Here is an 18829-nt window from a genome sequence, read left to right as displayed (position 1 = left end):
CCCCTCCACCCACCCGCCCTCCTCCATCCCTCTGACATTCGTCAGTCTCATCTATGCTTCCATGCCATTGAATCTATTCTGTTCATCAGTTTATTAAGTTCTTTAGATTCCACGTATAAGTGAGATCATGTGATGTTTGTATTTTAAAAATAATTCAGTTGTTTCCAAAGGTCTGGGAAGTTTGCATTGGTTATTTTGTTTGACTAGGTTCTCTGTTCCATTTTCCCACTCCTCTTTTTCTGGTATGTCTGTTATTCTTACATTGCTCTTTCTGATGAAGTTAGATAGTTCTCATAGAGTTCTTTCTTTTTTTACTCTCAAATCTCTCTTCTTCCACCTGAATCATTTCTCCATCTGTTCTGCTCTGCCCCTGAAGCTTGCTAGTTCACTCTTTGTTTCTTAGTTCTTCACCTCCAGAACTTCCATTTGTTTTTTTTATAGTTTCAGTCTCTTTGGTAAAGTTCTTTAGTTTGTTGATTTTATTTCTGAGTTCATTAAACTACCTTTCTGAGTTTTCTTTCATCGAGTTTGTTTAGAACTGAAATCTTGAATTCTCTGTAATTTAAACCACATATTTCCATGTCTTTAAGTTCAATTCCTGGAGGTATTTCACTTTTTTACCTGAGCTACATTGTTACTTTGATTATTCATGGTGTCTGATGGATTATTTCTCTGCTTAGGTATTTATGGGAATAAAATCTGCTTTAAAAAAAAATTATTGGAGTGACATTGGTTAATAAAATTATATAGATTTCAAGTGTACAAGTCTATGATACATCATCTGTATATTGTGCTTGTGTGCCCACCACCCTAAGTCAAGTCTCCATCACATATTTGACCCCCTTTACTCTTTACTCCCCCACCATCATTACCCTCTGGGAACCACCATACTGTTATCTGTGTCTATGAGTTTTTGTTTGTTTGTTTGTTTTATTTGTTGATTTCTTGCTTTCAGTTTTATATCCCACATATAAGTGAAATCATGTGGTTCTTAGCTTTTTCTGTTTGATTTATTTTGCTTAGTATGATTTTCTCAAGGTCCATCCCTGTTGTTGCAAATGGCTATATTTCATCCTTTCTTATGGGTGAGTAGTATGCCATTCTGTACATGTACCACATCTTCTTTACCCAGTCCTCTGTCACAGGACACTTGGGTTATTTCCATGTCTTGGCCACTGTGAATAATACTGCGATGAACATAAGGGTGCATATATCTTTATGAATAAATGTTTTCAGAGGCTTAGGAAGATGGCAGCCCCGTGAGAAGTAGCAGCGGCCCCACTCCAGCCATGGACTTGATTTTCTCCTAAAATCCTACGTAACCAGCTTGAAAAAAACCCAGAGAAACATACCTGAGTGGACAAAGTGTGAGGGGGGAGCACTGAGGAACCATCACGGAGTCCGGTAAGAGAGGGGGGGCTGTAGGAAGGGGGACTCCCCCCTGAAGCCTGTGCTGGGCTCTGAGCCTGAAGGCTTGGAGGATGCAAAGCCCCGCGGATGGCATCCAAAAGCAGGTATCCCACATCTGGAGCAGAGAGGGGAAGGAGCGCCCTGCGCACAGGACAGAGGGACCCAGGGGAATGGTGAGTCCGGGAGGAGATGGCGCCTTCCTAAGAAACAAAGCCTCTAGGGGAGGCTGCGACCGGGCTTCTGGTGCTCGGGGTGCCGACCATAGGGAAGGCTGTCCCAAGGCCTGTGGCACCCAAGTAGTGAGGGTCCAGAGGACTGCGCTGAGCACCCGCACACGGGGACCCTCTTCCTCCCTGTGGGGCACTGTGGTGAGCCCCAGAAGGCGCTGAATCTGCGTGGCATGGGGGAGGGGAGGAGCCCTCCCGTCCTGAGCTCCTGGGTGCCAAGAGGCTGGGATCTGTGACTGGCCCAAGGGGCCCTGTGGTGGCGCGTGAAGCGGCCCCAGCTTTGCTCAGACCAGCAGTGTGGAGAGCTGCGTGGAGCTGACTTTGGGTCCCCTCCCACTGGGTGCCTTGGAGCAAGGGCAGTGGGACCTTGTAGGGCGGACTCTCTGCCTGCCTGTTGCTTTGTGCTTTTGCGAGTTTGTTTGCGGAACTGGTTCCCACCTTCCCGGCATGCACTGCTCCGACAGACCAGCAGAGGCTGCCATTGGGGTGTGCGCAGTAGATGGTCTGAGGGGTGGGCCTGGTGCGACCAGCCAACCAGAGCTGAGCAGGGAGGGGCAGAGCCTGCCAGCCTCTCCTGCAGCCAGGAGCACCACCCACAATAGGAAAGGGGCAGGTCCCACTCACTGAAGCCCCAGACACCCCCACAGGGCACAGTCCTGAGGGGGAAGGGAGAGCAGCTCATAGGAGGACTCTGCAAGAATAAGACTCTCCGGGGCTGCTGTTTGGGAACTGGAGGAAACACTGAAAACCCCTGCTGGGGGCTGGGCAGGCAAAGGGCCCACCACAATGTGTTCTTAATCGAACCCACTGGGCCCTGGCTGCTGATACGGCCCATACAGAAAAGGCAACAGGCTGAAATCAATCTGAAGCTGCAGCAGGACAGAGCCTGGGGAGCTAGAATCAGAGGACAGGGTAGGGACTGAGGAGCTGGCAGTGGAGCAGAGAATAACTCCCACAGAGTGAGCGCCTGACAGCGACACCTCTAAGGGGAGTGATACCCTGGGCTACACTGGCCACCCTGTACCCTAAAAACTCTACAGAAGACTCTGGAGCAAGACCAGGCAACTACAAGGTTGAAAAATAGCTGACAAGAGGAGGTGGCCCACGGAGAGTATCAGATCAACCATCTACCTAAGGACACCAGAGCCAAACCTAGACGGCTCCTCACATTGGGTGATACACAAGTACCTACCAGGGGAAATGAAATCACAAAAAACAGTCACCCTCAGACAATATAAGTTGCCCAGAAGAAACACACCTGATTGACTACCTTTTTCTCTGCTGTTTTTTTGTTTTGTCTGGTTTTGGGCTTTTTTTGGTTTTGGGGATTTTTTTGTTTGTTTTTTGTTTGTGGGTTTGTTTATTTTTTCTCTTTTTTCCTTAGGAAGAGGAGAAAGGGGAGAAAATTTGTTTTTTTCTTCTTTTTTAAACTTTATAAAAATCTTTTTATTTTTCTTTTTTAATTTTTTTTAAACATTTTTTTAATTAAATTTTTTTTTTATATAAAAGAATTTTGTCTTGCTTAGCTTGTTTTTGGTTTTGTTTTGGTTATTTGCTTTGTTTTGTTTTATCCTTGCTTCTACTATCAAGACTTTCTTGATATCCCTGCTTAACGACTGGGACTTTATCATTATAACCAAGTTTACTGCTTTCCTCTATAGTATCCCCCAAATCTCTTACCAGACTTCCTGCCTGCCTGGACTTTATCTCTGTCTCTCTCCTCTCAATCCATTGGCATAACTTTTTTCTTCTATTTCTTCTTTCTTTTTCTACTTTTCTTTCATTCTTTCACTTTCCCCCTTCTGATTTCCTGTCCGATTGTTAGTTTCTCATATTCTCTTTATTGTATTTTTGTTTTCTCATTTTCAACTATTATCTTATTCCTTTCTCTCCCTTAATTTTGTGCTGGCCCTTCTTTCAGAATCTTTTCTCTGCTTCTGTTATCTCCCAGTAGCTTCTCTATTTTTCACATTTTAGTTTATTATTATTTTCTAAGTTTTCACCAGTATTAACAACAATATACACCTCTGGGCTCCACTGGACCCACAAGACAAAATCCCACGCCACAAGACTGGGACACAGCAAATATATCTAATATATAGATATAAGCACTAAGACCTACCAAAATTGGGAGACAAAGAAACAACCCCCAAATTAAAGAAAAGGAAACATCGCCAGAAAAAGACGTTGATGAGATGGAGTTGAGCAAGTTATCAGAAACGGAGTTCAGAGTATTGATGATGAAGATGTTCAAGGAACTTAGGAATACTATAGATGATAAGATCGAGAACCTTAGTGAAAACATGAAAAAAAAGAGATATATACCATAAATACAACTCAGACAGAGATAAAGAATGCTGTACCTGATATCAAGAATGCACTGGAAGGAATTAAAAGCAGGCTCAATGAAGCAGAGGATAGAATAAGTGACTTAGAAGAGAAAGTAGAGAAAATCACACAATCAGAGCAGCAAAAAGAAAAAAACACTTAAAAAGCATGAGAACAGTCTAAGGGAACTTTGAGACAACATGAAGCGAAACAATATTCACATTATAGGAGTCCCAGAGGGGGAGGAAAGAGAGCAAGGGATAGAGAACTTGGTGGAAGAAATAATGATAGAAAACTTCCCTAGGCTGGCGGAGGAGAAAGCCACACAAGTTCAGGAAGCACAGAGGGTTCCAGACAAGAGAAACCCAAAAAGACCCACTCAAAGACACATCATAATTAAAATGGCAAATGTCAAGGACAAAGAGAAAATATTAAGGGCTGTAAGACAGAGACAAGCAGTGACCTACAAGGGAACCCCCATAAGGCTGACAGCTGATTTCTCAACAGAGACTCTTCAGGCCAGAAGGGAGTGGCATGAAGTTCTGCAAGTAATGAAAAGCAAGACCATGCAACCAAGATTGCTTTATCCAGCAAGGCTATCATTTAAATTTGAAGGTGAAATAAAAAGCTTCCCAGTCAATAAAAGGCTAAAAGAGTTCAGTACCACCAAACCAGCATTGCAAGAAATGCTAAAAGGACTGCTTTAAGAAAAAGAAGGAATAGTGAGAGAAAGGTACATCAGCATAAAAGGGGGAAATGGCATTAAATAAGTTGATATCAATAGTAACCTTAAATGTAAACGGAATAAACGGTCCAATCAAAAGACAAAGGGTAGCTGAATGGATAAGAAAACAGGACCCAAATATATGCTGTCTACAACTGACCCACCTGAGAGCAAAAGAGTCACACAGGCTAAAAGTGAAGGGGTGGAGTAAAATATTCCATGCAAATGGAAAGGAAAAGAAAGCTGGAGTAGCAATTCTTATTTTGACAAAACAGACTTCAAAATAAAGACCATAACGAGAGACAAAGATGGTCACTACATATTACTAAAGGGATCAATCCAACAGGAGGAAATAACCCTTATGAACATTTATGCACCCAATACAGGAGCACCTAAATATATAAAAAACCTCTTGAGGGACTTCAAAGGGGAGATTGACAGCAACACAATCATAGTGGAGGACTTTAATACACCACTGTCAACAGTGGACAGATCATCAAGACAAAAAATCAACAGGGAAACGCAGACTTTAAATGAATCACTAGACCTAATGGATTTAATTAACATTTATAGAACATTTCACTCCAAAGCAGCAGAATACACATTCTTCTCAAGGGCACATGGAACATTCTCAAAAATAGACCACATGTTAGGGCACAAGGCAAGTCTCTACAAATATAAGAAGACTGAAATCATATCAAGCATCTTCTCAGATCACAATGCCATGAAACTAGAAATCAACCACTATAAAAAAACTCAAAAATATTCAAACACATGGAGGATAAATAGCATGTTATTAAACAACGAATGGGTTACCAAGGAGATCAAGGAAGAAATCAAACACTTCATGGAAAGTAACAAAAATGAACAGACAACAACCCAAAACCTATGGGACACGGCGAAAGCAGTCCTGAGAGGAAAATTCATATCGTTACAGGCCTATCTCAAGAAACAAGAAAAAGATCTAATGAACCATCTAACACAACAACTAAAAGAACTAGAAGGAGAACAGCAAGAAAAGCCCCGAGGAAGTTGAAGGAAGGAAATAATAAAAATCAGAGCAGAGATTAATGACATAGAGACTAAAGAAACAATACAAAAAATCAATGAAACCAAGAGCTGGTTCTTTGAAAAGGTAAAGAAGATTGATGCACCTTTAGCCAGACTCACTAAGAAACAAAGAGAGAGGACCCAAATAAATGAAATCAGAAACGAAAGAGGCGATATAACAACTGATCCAACAGAAATAAAAAGGACTGTAAGAAAATATTATGAGCAACTGTATGCCAACAAATTGGACAACATGGGGGAAATGGACAAATTCCTAGGAGCATACAACCTTCCAAAGCTGAATCAAGAAGAGGCAGAAAACCTGAATAGGCCAATAACAACTAATGAAATTGAAGCAGTAATCAAAAAACTCCCAGCAAACAAAAGTCCTGGACCAGATGGATTTACAGGAGAGTTTTGCCAAACATTCAAAGAAGAATTAACACCTATTCTATTCAAACTATTCCAGAAAATTCAAGAGGAGGGAAAACTCCCAAATTCTTTTTATGAGGCCAGCATCACCCTAATCCCAAAACCAGATAAAGATACTACAAAGAAAGAAAATTACAGGCCAATATCCCTGATGAACATAGATGCTAAAATCCTCACTAAAATACTAGCAAACCAGATCCAGCAATACATTAAAAAGATCATACATCATGACCAAGTAGGATTTATTCCGGGGATGCAAGGCTGGTACAACATCCGCAAATCAATAAATGTGATACATCACATAAACAAAATGAAGGACAAAAATCTTATGATCATATCAATAGATGCAGAAAAAGCATTCGACAAAATCCAGCACCCATTTCTGATAAAAACTCTCAGCAAAGTGGGAATAGAGGGATCATATCTCAACATAATAAAGGCGATATACGACAGACCTGCAGCCAACATCATACTCAATGGGCAAAAACTAAAACCATTTCCATTAAAAACTGGAACAAGACAGGGATGTCCACTTTCACCACTATTATTCAACACAGTACTGGAAGTCCTTGCCATAGCCATCAGACAGGAGGAAAACATAAATGGCATCCAAATTGGAAAGGAGGGAGTAAAATTGTCATTATTTGCAGATGACATGATATTGTACATAGAAAACCCTAAAGACTCCATCAAAGTACTACTAGATTTGATAAATGAATTTGGCAAGGTAGCTGGATACAAAATCAACATCTGGAAACCAATGGCATTCTTATACACCAACAATGAACTTTCAGAGAGAGAAACTAAAAAAGCAATATCATTTACCATTGCTACTAAAAAAATAAGATACCTAGGAATAAACTTAACCAAGGATGTAAAAGACCTGTACTCAGAAAACTACGTGACACTGAAAAAAGAAATAGAGGAAGATTTAAACAAGTGGAGGAAGATACCATGCTCGTGGATTGGAAGAATTAATATCATTAAACTGTCTATACTACCCAAAGCAATTTATAAATTTAATGCAATTCCTATGAAAATACCAACAACATATTTCACAGACCTAGAGGAAACATTTTGAAAATTTGTATGGAACCAAAAAAGACCCCAAATAGCTGCAGCCATCTTGAGAAAAAAGAACTGAGTGGGAGGGATCACATTACCGGAATTCAAACTATATTACATAGCCACTGTAATCAAAATGGCCTGGTATTGGTACAACAACAGGCATATGGATCAATGGAACAGTACAGGGACCCCAGAAATAGACCCACACCATTATGGTCAGTTAATATTTGACAAAGGAGGCAAGAGTATCCAATGGAGTAAGGACAGTCTCTTCAATAAGTGGTGCTGGGAAAAGAATGAAACTAGACCACCAACTTTCACCATACAGAAAAATAAACTCAAAATGGATAAAAGACTTAAATGTAAGTCACAAAACCATAAAAATCCTGGAAGAAAACATAGGCAGTAAAGTCACAGACATCCCACGTAGTGGACTTTTCACTGATACATCTCCTAGGGCAAGAGAAACAAAGGAAAAAATAAACATATGGGACTACATCAAACTAAAAAGCTTCTGCACAGCAAAAGAAAACAGCCTCAAAATACAAAGGAACCCCCTGTTCTGGGAAAACATATTTTCCAAGGATGAATCTGATAAGGGGCTAATTTCCAAAGTGTACAAAGAACTCATAGCACTCAGCAAGAGGAAGACAAACAACCCAATTAAGAAATGGGCAAAGGACTTAAATAGACACTTCTGGACATCGCTAATCATCAGAGAGATGCAAATTAAAACCACAATGAGGTATCACTTCACACATGTCAGAATGGCTGCCATCAACAAATCAACAAACAACATGTGCTGGCGAGGGTGTGGAGAAAGGGGAACCCTAGTACACTGCTGGTGGGAATGCAGACTGGTGCAGCCACTATGGAAAACAGTATGTAGGTTCCTCAAAAAATTAAAAATGGAGCTGCCGTTCGACCCAGTGATTCCACTTCTAGGAATATATCCTAAGAATCCTGAAACATTCATCAGAAAGGATATATGTACCCCGATGTTCATAGCAGCACAGTTTATAATAGCTAAGATCTGGAAACAGAACAAGTGTCCATCAGTAGATGAGTGGATAAAAAAGCTATGGGACATTTACACCATGGAATACTACCCAGCTGTAAAGAAGAAGAATGTCGTTCCCTTTGGGACAACATGGATGGACCTGGAGAATATTATGCTAAGTGAAATAAGCCAGGCAGTGAAAGACAAGTATCACATGAACTCGCTTATACGTGGAATCTAAAGAACTTAATAAACTGATGAACAGAATAGATTCAATGACATGGAAGCATAGATGAGACTGATGAATGTCAGACAGATGGAGGAGGGTTGGTGGGTGGAGGGGGAGAGAGTAACCAAAGAATTTATGTGCATATATACACAACCCAAGGACATGGACAATGGTGGGGAGAGGAACTGGGGAGGAGGAAGGAACGGGGTGGAACGGGTCATTGGGGAGAAAAAGGGACATCTGTAATATTTTAAACAATAATAAAATTAAAAAGAAAAAAAAAAGACCCTTTAACATTTCATGGAAAAAAAATGTTTTCAGTTTTGGGTAGATACCCAGAAGAGGGCTTGCTGGGTCATATGGTATAAAACCTGTTTTTTAAGAAAAGCATTTGACACTTCACTATTTAGCAGGTGAGGAAAGTTCTTTCTTTTGCTTTCCAGTAGGTGAAGTGCAAGTTTTCATTTTCTCTTATTGCCCTGCTAAGGCTTCTGGGGTCTGTGTGGGGCCTGTTGCCTTGGCTGTTAAATATGCCCCCATATTCCCTGGGGAGATGGGCATCCCTTCTGTGACCAGGTCACCTCAGTCTCAGGGCAGCACCCCTGTGGAGAAATGTGGTGGGTAATGGGTTTCTGGCCCAGTGTTGCCTCTTGCAACTAGATGCCAGAAGTGCTGTACTATCCAAGGTGTCCAGGTGCTTTCACCAGGCTCCAATGGGATGGGTGGGGGTGGCGTGCATAGGAACAGGCTTCTTTGTGCATTTATGGCCTTGTTCTCTCCCAGTAATGGTGGCTGTCAGACCTCAGCTGCCACACTTCTGAATCTCCATCCTTGTCACTGGGTTTAGCCAGTTTGTACCTGCCTCTCAGGCAGAAATGTTTCTGCCCCCTGGTCTTCAGGGTTGCTGAGAGTATGCACACTGTAACCTGCCACTTACACTGCTACAGCTGCTGGGGCTGCTGAGAGATCTGGGAATGTGAGGGGAGGCAGCTACATGTCTGTTCCTTTGTCTTCTACTTGGTAATGGTGGCTGCTAGACCACAGCTGCAGTTCTTACGTGTTCAGTCTCTGGCCCTATCACTGGGTTCAGCCACAGTATGTGCTGACCACTAGGCAGGAATGTTGGTTCTACCCCTCTGCTCCTTAAGGCTGCAGGGTGTGTGTGCTGTAAGCTTACTCTTCCCCTGCTACCAAGTCCTGCAGTGAGCTCCGGGGTATGTCTGTGGCACCTATCTCTGTGCTCCCCTTTCCCCCTTTCCCTCTTTGCTCAGATATGCCCACTTTCAGATGTTTCAAGGTGAGGATCTCTCAGACGTGTTTGCATTTTGAGCAGGGAATAATTTGTTGAATCATAGCTGTCCAACTTCTAACTTCAAGGAGTGAGAACTGTAGGACCTCTCACGCTGCCATTCTGTTGACATCACTTGCCCCATTTTTTTTGTTTCCATTTGTATGAAGTATCTTTTTCCATTTCTTTACTTTCAGTATGTGTGTTTATTTTGGTCTGAAGTAGGCCTCTTATAGGCAGTATATATATATATATATATATATATATACACATATATATATATATATATATATATATATATATATATACATACATACATACAGGTCTTTTTTTTTTTTTTAATCCATTCAGCCACACTTTGTGTTTTGATTGGGCATTTAGTCTATTCACATATGAAATAACTATTTACAGGCATGTAGTTATTGCCATTTTGTTAACTGTTTTTCTAGTTGTTTTTTGTAGTTCTCTGTTCCTTTCTTATTCTCTTGTTCTTGTCTCTTGTATGTTGATGATATTCTGTTGTGTTGTGTTTGTATTCCCTTCTCTTTATTTCTTGCTTATTTCTTGTCGATATTTGGTTTGTGGTTACCATGTGCTTCATATATACCAAGCTGTGTTTATAGCAATATACTTTAAGTTGATGGTTGCTTAACTTCTAATGCATTCTAAAATCACTACAATTTTTCTCCCCTGGGTTAATGTTTTTGTCATAACACGCTTAAACTATTGTTGTAATTATACATGAAACTCCTACTTTTGCATTTTAACCTTTGTATTAACTTTATAGTTGGTGGATGTACATTGAGCATCCTTATAACCAATGTTTTAAACTCTGTATCTGATTGCTTGTCTTCATTTTGTTTATTTTTTTTCTGGAGTTTTGTCTTGTTCTTTCATTTAGGACATGTATCTTTGTTTCCCCATTTTGGCTGCCTCCCTGTGCTTGTTTCCATGTACTAGGCAGAGATGTTATATCTCTCAGTCTTTGCAGAGTGGCCTTATGTAGCAGGTATCCTTTGAGACCCAGTGGTGCAGTCTCCCTTTTCACCTGAGCCAGGTGATGCAGTGGTGTCCCTTGTGTGGGTTGTGTGCACCCTCCTATTGTAGTTGAGCCTTGATTGCTGTTGGCATGTCTGTGGGTGGGATTGAACCTCATGTTAACTGGCTGTGAGGGCTGGATGTAGATGAGCTGTTGTGTGGGGCCTGAACCCATGGAGTGGGGGTCACTTTAGTGGGGCTTTGGTACCAGCTGAGTCTGCCCTTCAGGTGCGTGATTTGTGGAATTGGTTGGGTGGTGCTCTGGTGTGGTCTGAAGTCAGCCGGAAAGTGTGTTGGTTCTAGAGCTTCTTAGGAGGAACTCTGGTAGAGTTAGAGTTCAGGTGCCATTTGTACCTCACTGGGGGTTACCTGGTGGGACCTACAAAGTCATTTGCAGTTGGTAGTTGCCTGTGCTGGGCTTGGAGGCACTTAGGAGAGGCTATGCTGTGAGCTGAGGGTGGCTGCCACTAGTACTGGGTTTGTGTCCATTTGGTGGGCACCACGATGGGAACTAAGGTCAGCCTCCACTTGTGCCAGGCTTGTAGCCACTTACTTGAAGCTACATTCCAAGCCATCACTGACTTCAGCTTATGCCAGGCTTGGGGCCTTCCGATGAGAGTTACAATGCAAACTGAGACCAGTCACCATTTGTAGTAGGATTGGGGCTGCTTAGCAAGAGGTGCAGGGAGTGCTGAGGCCAGCCACTGCTTGCTTGGGATTTGTGGACCTTTGAGAGATTTTAGGAAAGTCCACAATGGGAGCTGAGGCAGGCTGTACCTGTGGAAAAGTTGCTGGAAGTGGCTCAGGCTGAACAGGCAAGGTGGATGGGGCAGGGTTTCAGGGAATCACCAGGGCGGGAAGAATGGTGCTAGCCAGGTTAATGGAGAACTGAGGTTTGGTGCCTGCCTGCACCTGCTGGGTGGGATGAGTGCTTAACACAGGAGCAATGGTGCCTGCCAGCACTTCCATCCCTGAAGAGAGCTGCCCTGACCTCTGCAACTCTCCATATGTCCCTGGTACTTTCTGAGATGCTGCCCCTGCACTGAAGCCCAGAGCAAGGGTGTTTGTAAACGATCAAGTCTATGCGTGGCCTCTCAAGTGGAACACCTGGGACTCCAGCAGCCCTCCATCTCATTTGGATGGAATCTCCACTAGTTTTCACAGCCAGATGTTATGGGGACTCCTCTTCTCAGCTCTGGTGCCCTGGGCTGGGGAGTCTGGATCCCTTGATCCTCAAAGGGGACCTCCGCAGCCAAGATATCCTTCCTGATTCTTAATTGTGACACTGGGTGTGGGTCCTGCCCATTCAGTGTCTCTGTCCCTCCCACCAGTCTTATCACAGGCTTCTTTATATCTTTATTTATAGGACTTCTGTTCAGCTAGTCTTCAGGTGGTTCTGTAATTTAGTTGGAATTTTCATGTGGCTGTGGGAGGAGGCAAGCACAGCATTTACCTACTTCTCCATCTTCACTGGAATTAGGAGAGCATCTGCCACAGAACAGGTTTTCTTAGGGATTGTTTACATTCAATATTATTTTGTATTGGTTTCAGCATAGTGCTTAGGCAATCATACTTCAAGAACCTGATATGTCAAGTACCCACTTGGCACCATACATAGTTATTACAATATTAATGACTATATTCTCTATGCTGTACTTTATATCCCCATGACTATTTTGTAACTACCAATTTGTACTTCTTCTCTTTTTTAAAATTTATTTTATTGTTGAAAGTATTACAGATGTCCCCTGTTTTCCCCCCTTTGCCCCCTTCCACCCATCTCCCACCCCACTCCAAGCCTTCACCTGTCTATTGTCTGTCCATGGGCTATGCATATGTGCTTATAAGTCTTTGGTCAATCTTTTCCCGCCCTCCTTCCTGCCTTCCTTCTGAGATCTGTCAGTCTGTTTCATGTTTCCACGTCTGTGGTCCTATCTTGTTTGTCAATTTATTTTGTTCCTTAGATTCCACATTTTCACCCAGTCCCTCAATCCCCATCTCCACTGGCAACCATCAGTCTGTTCTCTGTATCTGTGAGTCTGTTTCTGTTTTGTCTGTTCATTTATATTGTTCCTTAGATTCCTTTGTTGTCTGTGCAATTGTCATTTTCAGGTTGCTGGCCTCTCCAGTACTCAATGCAGGATACACAAGGCAACAAAGAAAACCCAGAGACCTCACCACATTGTCATTCTTTAGATTCTGAGGTCCTTAGTGTCTTCTTGTCTGCTTTTCAACATCTTGTTATGTTTGTTTTATAAAAATGTCTTCCTCTACTTAGCAGGAGGAATAGAAAGAAATGCACCTACTGTATCTCATATGGAATTAGAAGTTTCCTTGTGGTTATATTTTAAGAGATTCCTTGTCTTTTAGAAATAATACTAAAATATTTAGGAATAAAATGATAAAATGTCTGATATTTTCTTCAAAATAATTCAGGGGGATGAGAGGGTGAGAAGAATATAAATGTGAAAAGATTAACATGTATTCATAATTGTTCAGATTGAGTCATGGGCCCAATAGTGTTCATTATACTATTCTCTCTACTTTTATGTAAGTTTGAACATTTCTAGCATAAAAAGAAAGAAAAAAAATGTTACTGTCCCTCCTCTGTGGAGGATGGGCTTGAGGAGAACAAGATGGAAATAAGAAGACATGTTAGGAAGCTGTAACAATAGTCCTGGTGAGAGACAAAGGCCTGAATGAAGGCAGTAATATCAGAAATGCAGAAGATAAATATTTAGAGGTAAAACTGGACACACTTGGTGATTAACTGGATATGGGGAGAAGCTTGATTATTAAGTAGGTGTTGGTTTCAACAACAGAGATGGAGAATTTCAGAGTCTGACTCCACCTTGGATGCTTGACTGCTGACAGCTTTCAAGTCCCGCTACTCCTCTTTCCCTTCCCACCTACATCTGGGCAAGCTGATAAGAAAGTTTGAGTGTTCCCTCCTTTGGGGACTCTCATCTCAGTCTCAGTCTCACCTCCTAATCATAATACAATCCCAAATCCAGCTTCCTTTCCCTGCTCGCTCAAGCTTTTTGGGGGGACCAACTCAGGAACTTGTTCTGCTCTTCCATAGAAAGTCTCATTATGTGAGGAATACTTTCCACACCCTTTTGGTAATGTGTGTGGCATCATCAGTCTCAACATCCAAACCAAATTTTGGGGGGTGTCCATTCTACCTCCTTGGTATGAAGAAATGTAAAAGAACAGGTTATTTTTGTGGGGGGAGTGTAGGGGACAGGAGAGTGGAGTTCAATTTGAGCCTACTGAGTGTGAGGTATCTAGATATAATATACCTAACAGAGTGCTTGGCACATAGCAAACACTCAAAAATGCTAGTTTCTTTTTCATGTAAGCCTCCATTTATCTTACTCCTTTTGAGTTAAGAATATATTTATCTGTAGATTTTACCAAATAATGAAAGCTTAAAATAACCATAATAATGATTATAATAGTTGTGTTATTGGTCACTATGTATAAGATATTGTATTAGAGACTTTGCAGATATTATATCTTGTTTAATCTTTACAATGAGGTAGGTATAATCCAACTTTTATAAATGAAGACAAATTACAGGTTGCAAAACTGTATTCAAATCCAGATCAGTGAGACTCCAAAGCTATGCTATATTTATTATACTATTCTTCCTCTCCATATGGACATTAAAGTAGATTGATAATATCCACTACTTACTTCATAGTATACAGCATGTAGAGGATATCAGCTTGCTCCTGGAAGCTGGAGGTCTCCTTTAACTGTAAAACCAGTGCTTTGAAGTCCACTTCCCCAGACTGGTCTCTAGGAAGATGTATTTCTACATGAACCAAGGGAACCTTTAATTTGAAAAAGAATAAAAAAATTAAGTCCACAGTGCTCAACTTAAATAATGCCTTACAGTGTTGATCTTTTGATCTCTAAACTTTTTCCATAAGAATTTGTTACATTTTAATGAAAAGTAAACCAAAAACAATGAAACCTTCAAGATGTATGATACAGCAATCTAGATTTCATAAAGCCTGGCTAGAAAAACTTGCCCATTTTAAAAGTGAACTGAAAAGGTCATGCATCTTCACCAGGGTAGCAGTTTGCCTACCACCAGTTAGTAGCAGAAACCATAATGGCTAGTTCTATTATTTTCCATAAGGATGGCAGTTTTGCAAAAAGCTGATAGAAATACCTCATGTGCAAGTTTACCTGATCCTCTTGTGGGGGCTGGGGTGAATCAAGTAAGTTGAATGAAGGCCGGGAAGCCTGAACTATCTTTACAGGAAGATACATGTGAACATCTGCAAAAGGTTGACATTATGATAAAGGTTAGATAATCAAGAGACTAACAAAAATGGAACAGTTGATCTCAACAACGAAGTTATATATGTTTGGTTATTTAAAGAAGTTTATCTTTTCTGGGTAATATCAAAGAAAAGAAATATAAATATCAAAAAATAATTTAAAGAATGTTCAATCAATCAAAAGACATTTTTTGAATGATGCATAGGATGGTAGCATCAGCTGATATTAAAGTCTAAAAATGTAACCAATACCACAATGGTACTATCACTGATGCTCTGATAGAATACCATGTATTACAGAAAGAACCCAGTTATGTTTTATATTTTCTGGAATTCCCTCGGAGAATATCTGGCTGCTCACAGTTAGATTTTCTTGAGAATAGATAAGTGGATGATCCTATCTAGGGAATCAAAAAATGTAGTGGCAGACCAACTTTGAGATATTCTTAAGAATTTTACTTACAGTCCATTGTTGAAATACTTACCATAACCTCTAAGGAGAGGCTTTCTTGTCATTTTCACCATTTTACAGGTACAGAAATAGAGATATAGAGCTCAAATAACTGTTCAAGCAAGTAAGTAGCAGAGCTGGAAATTAAGCTCAAGTTTCGTGATTCATAATCTAAAAGTCTAACTTTATAAAGTTTATTTTTCATATAAGCCCTCTGTCAAAGAAGCATACATGAAGGGAATGCTAAGCTTTCCCCTATTCTAAATGTTAAGTGATTCTCCAATGTTCATGTTTAATATATTTGGTTAGTAATGATCAATAAAGTTTTAGACAGCAAGAGCATGCATCTCAATCATTCTCATCATCTGTAAATGTTAACATTTAGGTCCTCCAGGTGTGGCCAAGGATCCCTTCTGTCCCTTCACATGCAGCTACTATAGAGGCATTGAACACTCTTGGGGACGATGACTACTCCTGGCAATGTGTCTAGAAGATATCTTCCACTACAAATACTGCTGAAGGAAGGTAGTGGTCATGGAGAGGTGAATGGCAAAGTTGTTGAAGAATGAGTGCTATAGTTGACAAACAGTTCTACACTTCTGGAACAACTGACTATAAAAGTTACAGCTGGCATAAGGGAACCAGATGTAGCTTACTTAAGGGAGAATATCTCCTTCTCCATTGCAAGGCACTCTTGTAATAGTTTACAATGCTTTCTCTTTAAATAAAATTATTCCCAAAGGGGAAAACCAGAGTACATAGCACTATCTATAGCAAAATTATACCCAATTCATTAATTTTACAAGTATTTGAGTGTCTAATATGTTCTAAGTACTATCCAAGGTGCTAGGGATAAAGCAGCGAACAAAACAAAGTTCCTGCTTACACTGTAATAAATGCCCTCCCCTTCTGGGTTTCACGTCATCCTGTGCTTGACTCCAGTGAATCCTGGCATTACTCACTCTGTACATGCAGCTCCGTGGCCTTGGTCACCAAGGACATTAAATCGCAGGTTGTTTGCACAGCAGCTCGGAACCGATCTAGCCCTCCCTTCTGAGAGGTAGTGGCTAGTTTAGGATGGGGAGCAGTGTGCGCCAAAAGGTGATCTAAATAACGAGCAACTTCATCACCACAGTGAGCTGAAAGGTTAGTGGGGGGCGGGGGGTGAAAAGAAAAGAATGAACATTTTAGTTACATCACAATCTAACCCACCAAACAGAATGACCAGATTCTGTGACCACAACAGTACCAGAAGTAGGCTGTTTTAGCTCATGAGGAAAAAGTATGTGATCATTATATAATCTCATAGCTTTACCATTTAAAAACTATGGTCATTAGCAGGACCCACTTGTTCTTCAACTTTTCTGAGACAATATTAGGGCCCTTGGAAGCAGTATGAGGTTAACATAGGAAAGATGGTGCAAACATTTCATATGCAAGCATATGATGATTATGGTGGTGATGGTGATAATGGAGAAGGAACAGAACAGGGCCCTTTGAATGTCACTGGTATGATGAGACTTTTGTGAGGAAGGGTAAAAATCTTCCACTAAACATTGAGACTAGCTGAAAACATATTCCACAAATGGCAAGCTATGACTGCTAACAACAACAACAAAAAACAGTCTCCATGTGGCATTGGTGTTGAAAGGACTACTGGACACACATTCGTCTTTTTAGTCACCTCATTCATCTGTTCACCAAATATTTACTGCCTACTATGTACCAGGAGGTGTACTAGATGCTGAGGTTTCAATGGTGAAGAAGACAGGTGTGGTCCCTATTCTCTTCCACATATCTTCTATGGCATTACCTCTGGTTATGGATAATGGAAGCAAAAATAAACATATGCCCTATGGATGCTTAACATCTCAAACTTTACATGAACATTTGCAACATTTATAATTGGAAAAGCACAGTGTTTGGATCAATACTGAAGTCTACTAGGTCAGCCATGCATCAACTGTTTTTTAAATCATCTTTGGTGATCTCTAAGATGTCTTTCGGTGCTTTGATGTGACTAATGGGAACTAAAAAAGCTGTAAAAATGGAACTCATACTCATTGATATCCTAATGGCAAAAATTTTAACCTTGAGTACAATCTAGATTCTTGGGTGGAGGATTCTAAAGAATATGGACTTGAAATGAATATAACTAATATAATATTGTATACCAACTATATTTAAAAAAAGAATATGGGGAGAAGTGCTTTCCTCATATAAGGGCTGGCAAGCAATAGACACATCCATTGTGAAACCACGGATGAGTAAATCCAGAGAGGGAAAAGTGACTCAGAATGCATATCAAATTCAGTGACACATATTATTAAAAACATGTTTTAGAAATTAATCTAAGCGAACGACTCCTACAGATGAAAATCACAATTACCCATGGAATAACAATCAACCTCAATATATTATCATTCTTGTCTGGTTTTCAAAATAGTTCAGCGTATGCCAAGCTAGATATCATGACTTTTGTTATTATTGATATTTGGAAATAACTTCATATTTAATGCAATTTCTCAACAAAGAAAATCACACTATTTTAGATCTTACAAAAACAATACAGAGTGAATAAATGGTACTTAAGTGAGTAAATTCTGAGCCCAAACAAGAAAACATTCATTCTTACTGCTAACATGTTGGTCTATTATATATGAGATTATGCATGCTACCTCATCAAGGAAAGCTAATTTATTTATTTTTTTCTTTTCTCCAACACACCACTCTTAAAATAAAGAAACTGGCTGCCTTAATATATAGGCTAACAGTTAAATATCCAGACAATGAAAGCAGGCAAACCATGTTTTAGATAGATAGTTAGAAGAGTAATTTGCTCCTATCGCCCTTCTTTCTTTGGGATTCAAGCACTGTAATGCTTGCTCTGCGTAGGTCAGTATTTTAACACTTTAGGGTTCTTTGTAGCCATTTTTAATGTATGCCCCCATGATGTTATCTCACTGTCATCTTAGTATTCCTAACAACTAGTTAGACTTTGTTGGGCCTTATTTGTCCAGTTTGTAATATAAAAGCAACATGCATACCGAATAGTTTTTTTTTTCAAACTGTGAAGTCCTCCAGGAGATTCTGAAGTGCCTATATACTATTATATATAAAAAGCAATTTAATTTCATATTTTATATTTTAATGTCAAAAAGCAGTAGTGTATATGTATAGTTTTCTTACTACTGTATATACTTCACTAAATATCTCTCACTCATCACTGCTTCTTGTCACTAACCATGGAAATCACTAACCATTTTATATGTCCAGCAGAGAACTCTTC

General features: G+C 40.3%; 1 protein-coding gene across 1 annotated transcript in view; it reads right to left on the bottom strand.

The window, feature by feature from the left end:
* Positions 1–18829, bottom strand: part of PHKA1 (phosphorylase kinase regulatory subunit alpha 1) — a 208546-nt gene that overhangs the window by 33660 nt on the left and 156057 nt on the right. Inside the window, exons 20-22 of the mRNA XM_081125812.1 lie at positions 16503–16679; positions 14995–15086; positions 14494–14633 (exon numbers count right to left, since the gene is read on the bottom strand). Of these exons, the coding sequence (XP_080981938.1) occupies positions 14494–14633; positions 14995–15086; positions 16503–16679 (409 nt within the window). The remainder of the gene's footprint in view (positions 1–14493; positions 14634–14994; positions 15087–16502; positions 16680–18829) is intronic.

This window comes from Miniopterus schreibersii (genome assembly GCF_964146895.1).
Source record: "Miniopterus schreibersii genome assembly, chromosome: X".
Classification (NCBI taxonomy): Eukaryota; Metazoa; Chordata; class Mammalia; order Chiroptera; family Miniopteridae; genus Miniopterus; species Miniopterus schreibersii.
This window is presented reverse-complemented; position numbering and strand designations above follow the sequence as displayed.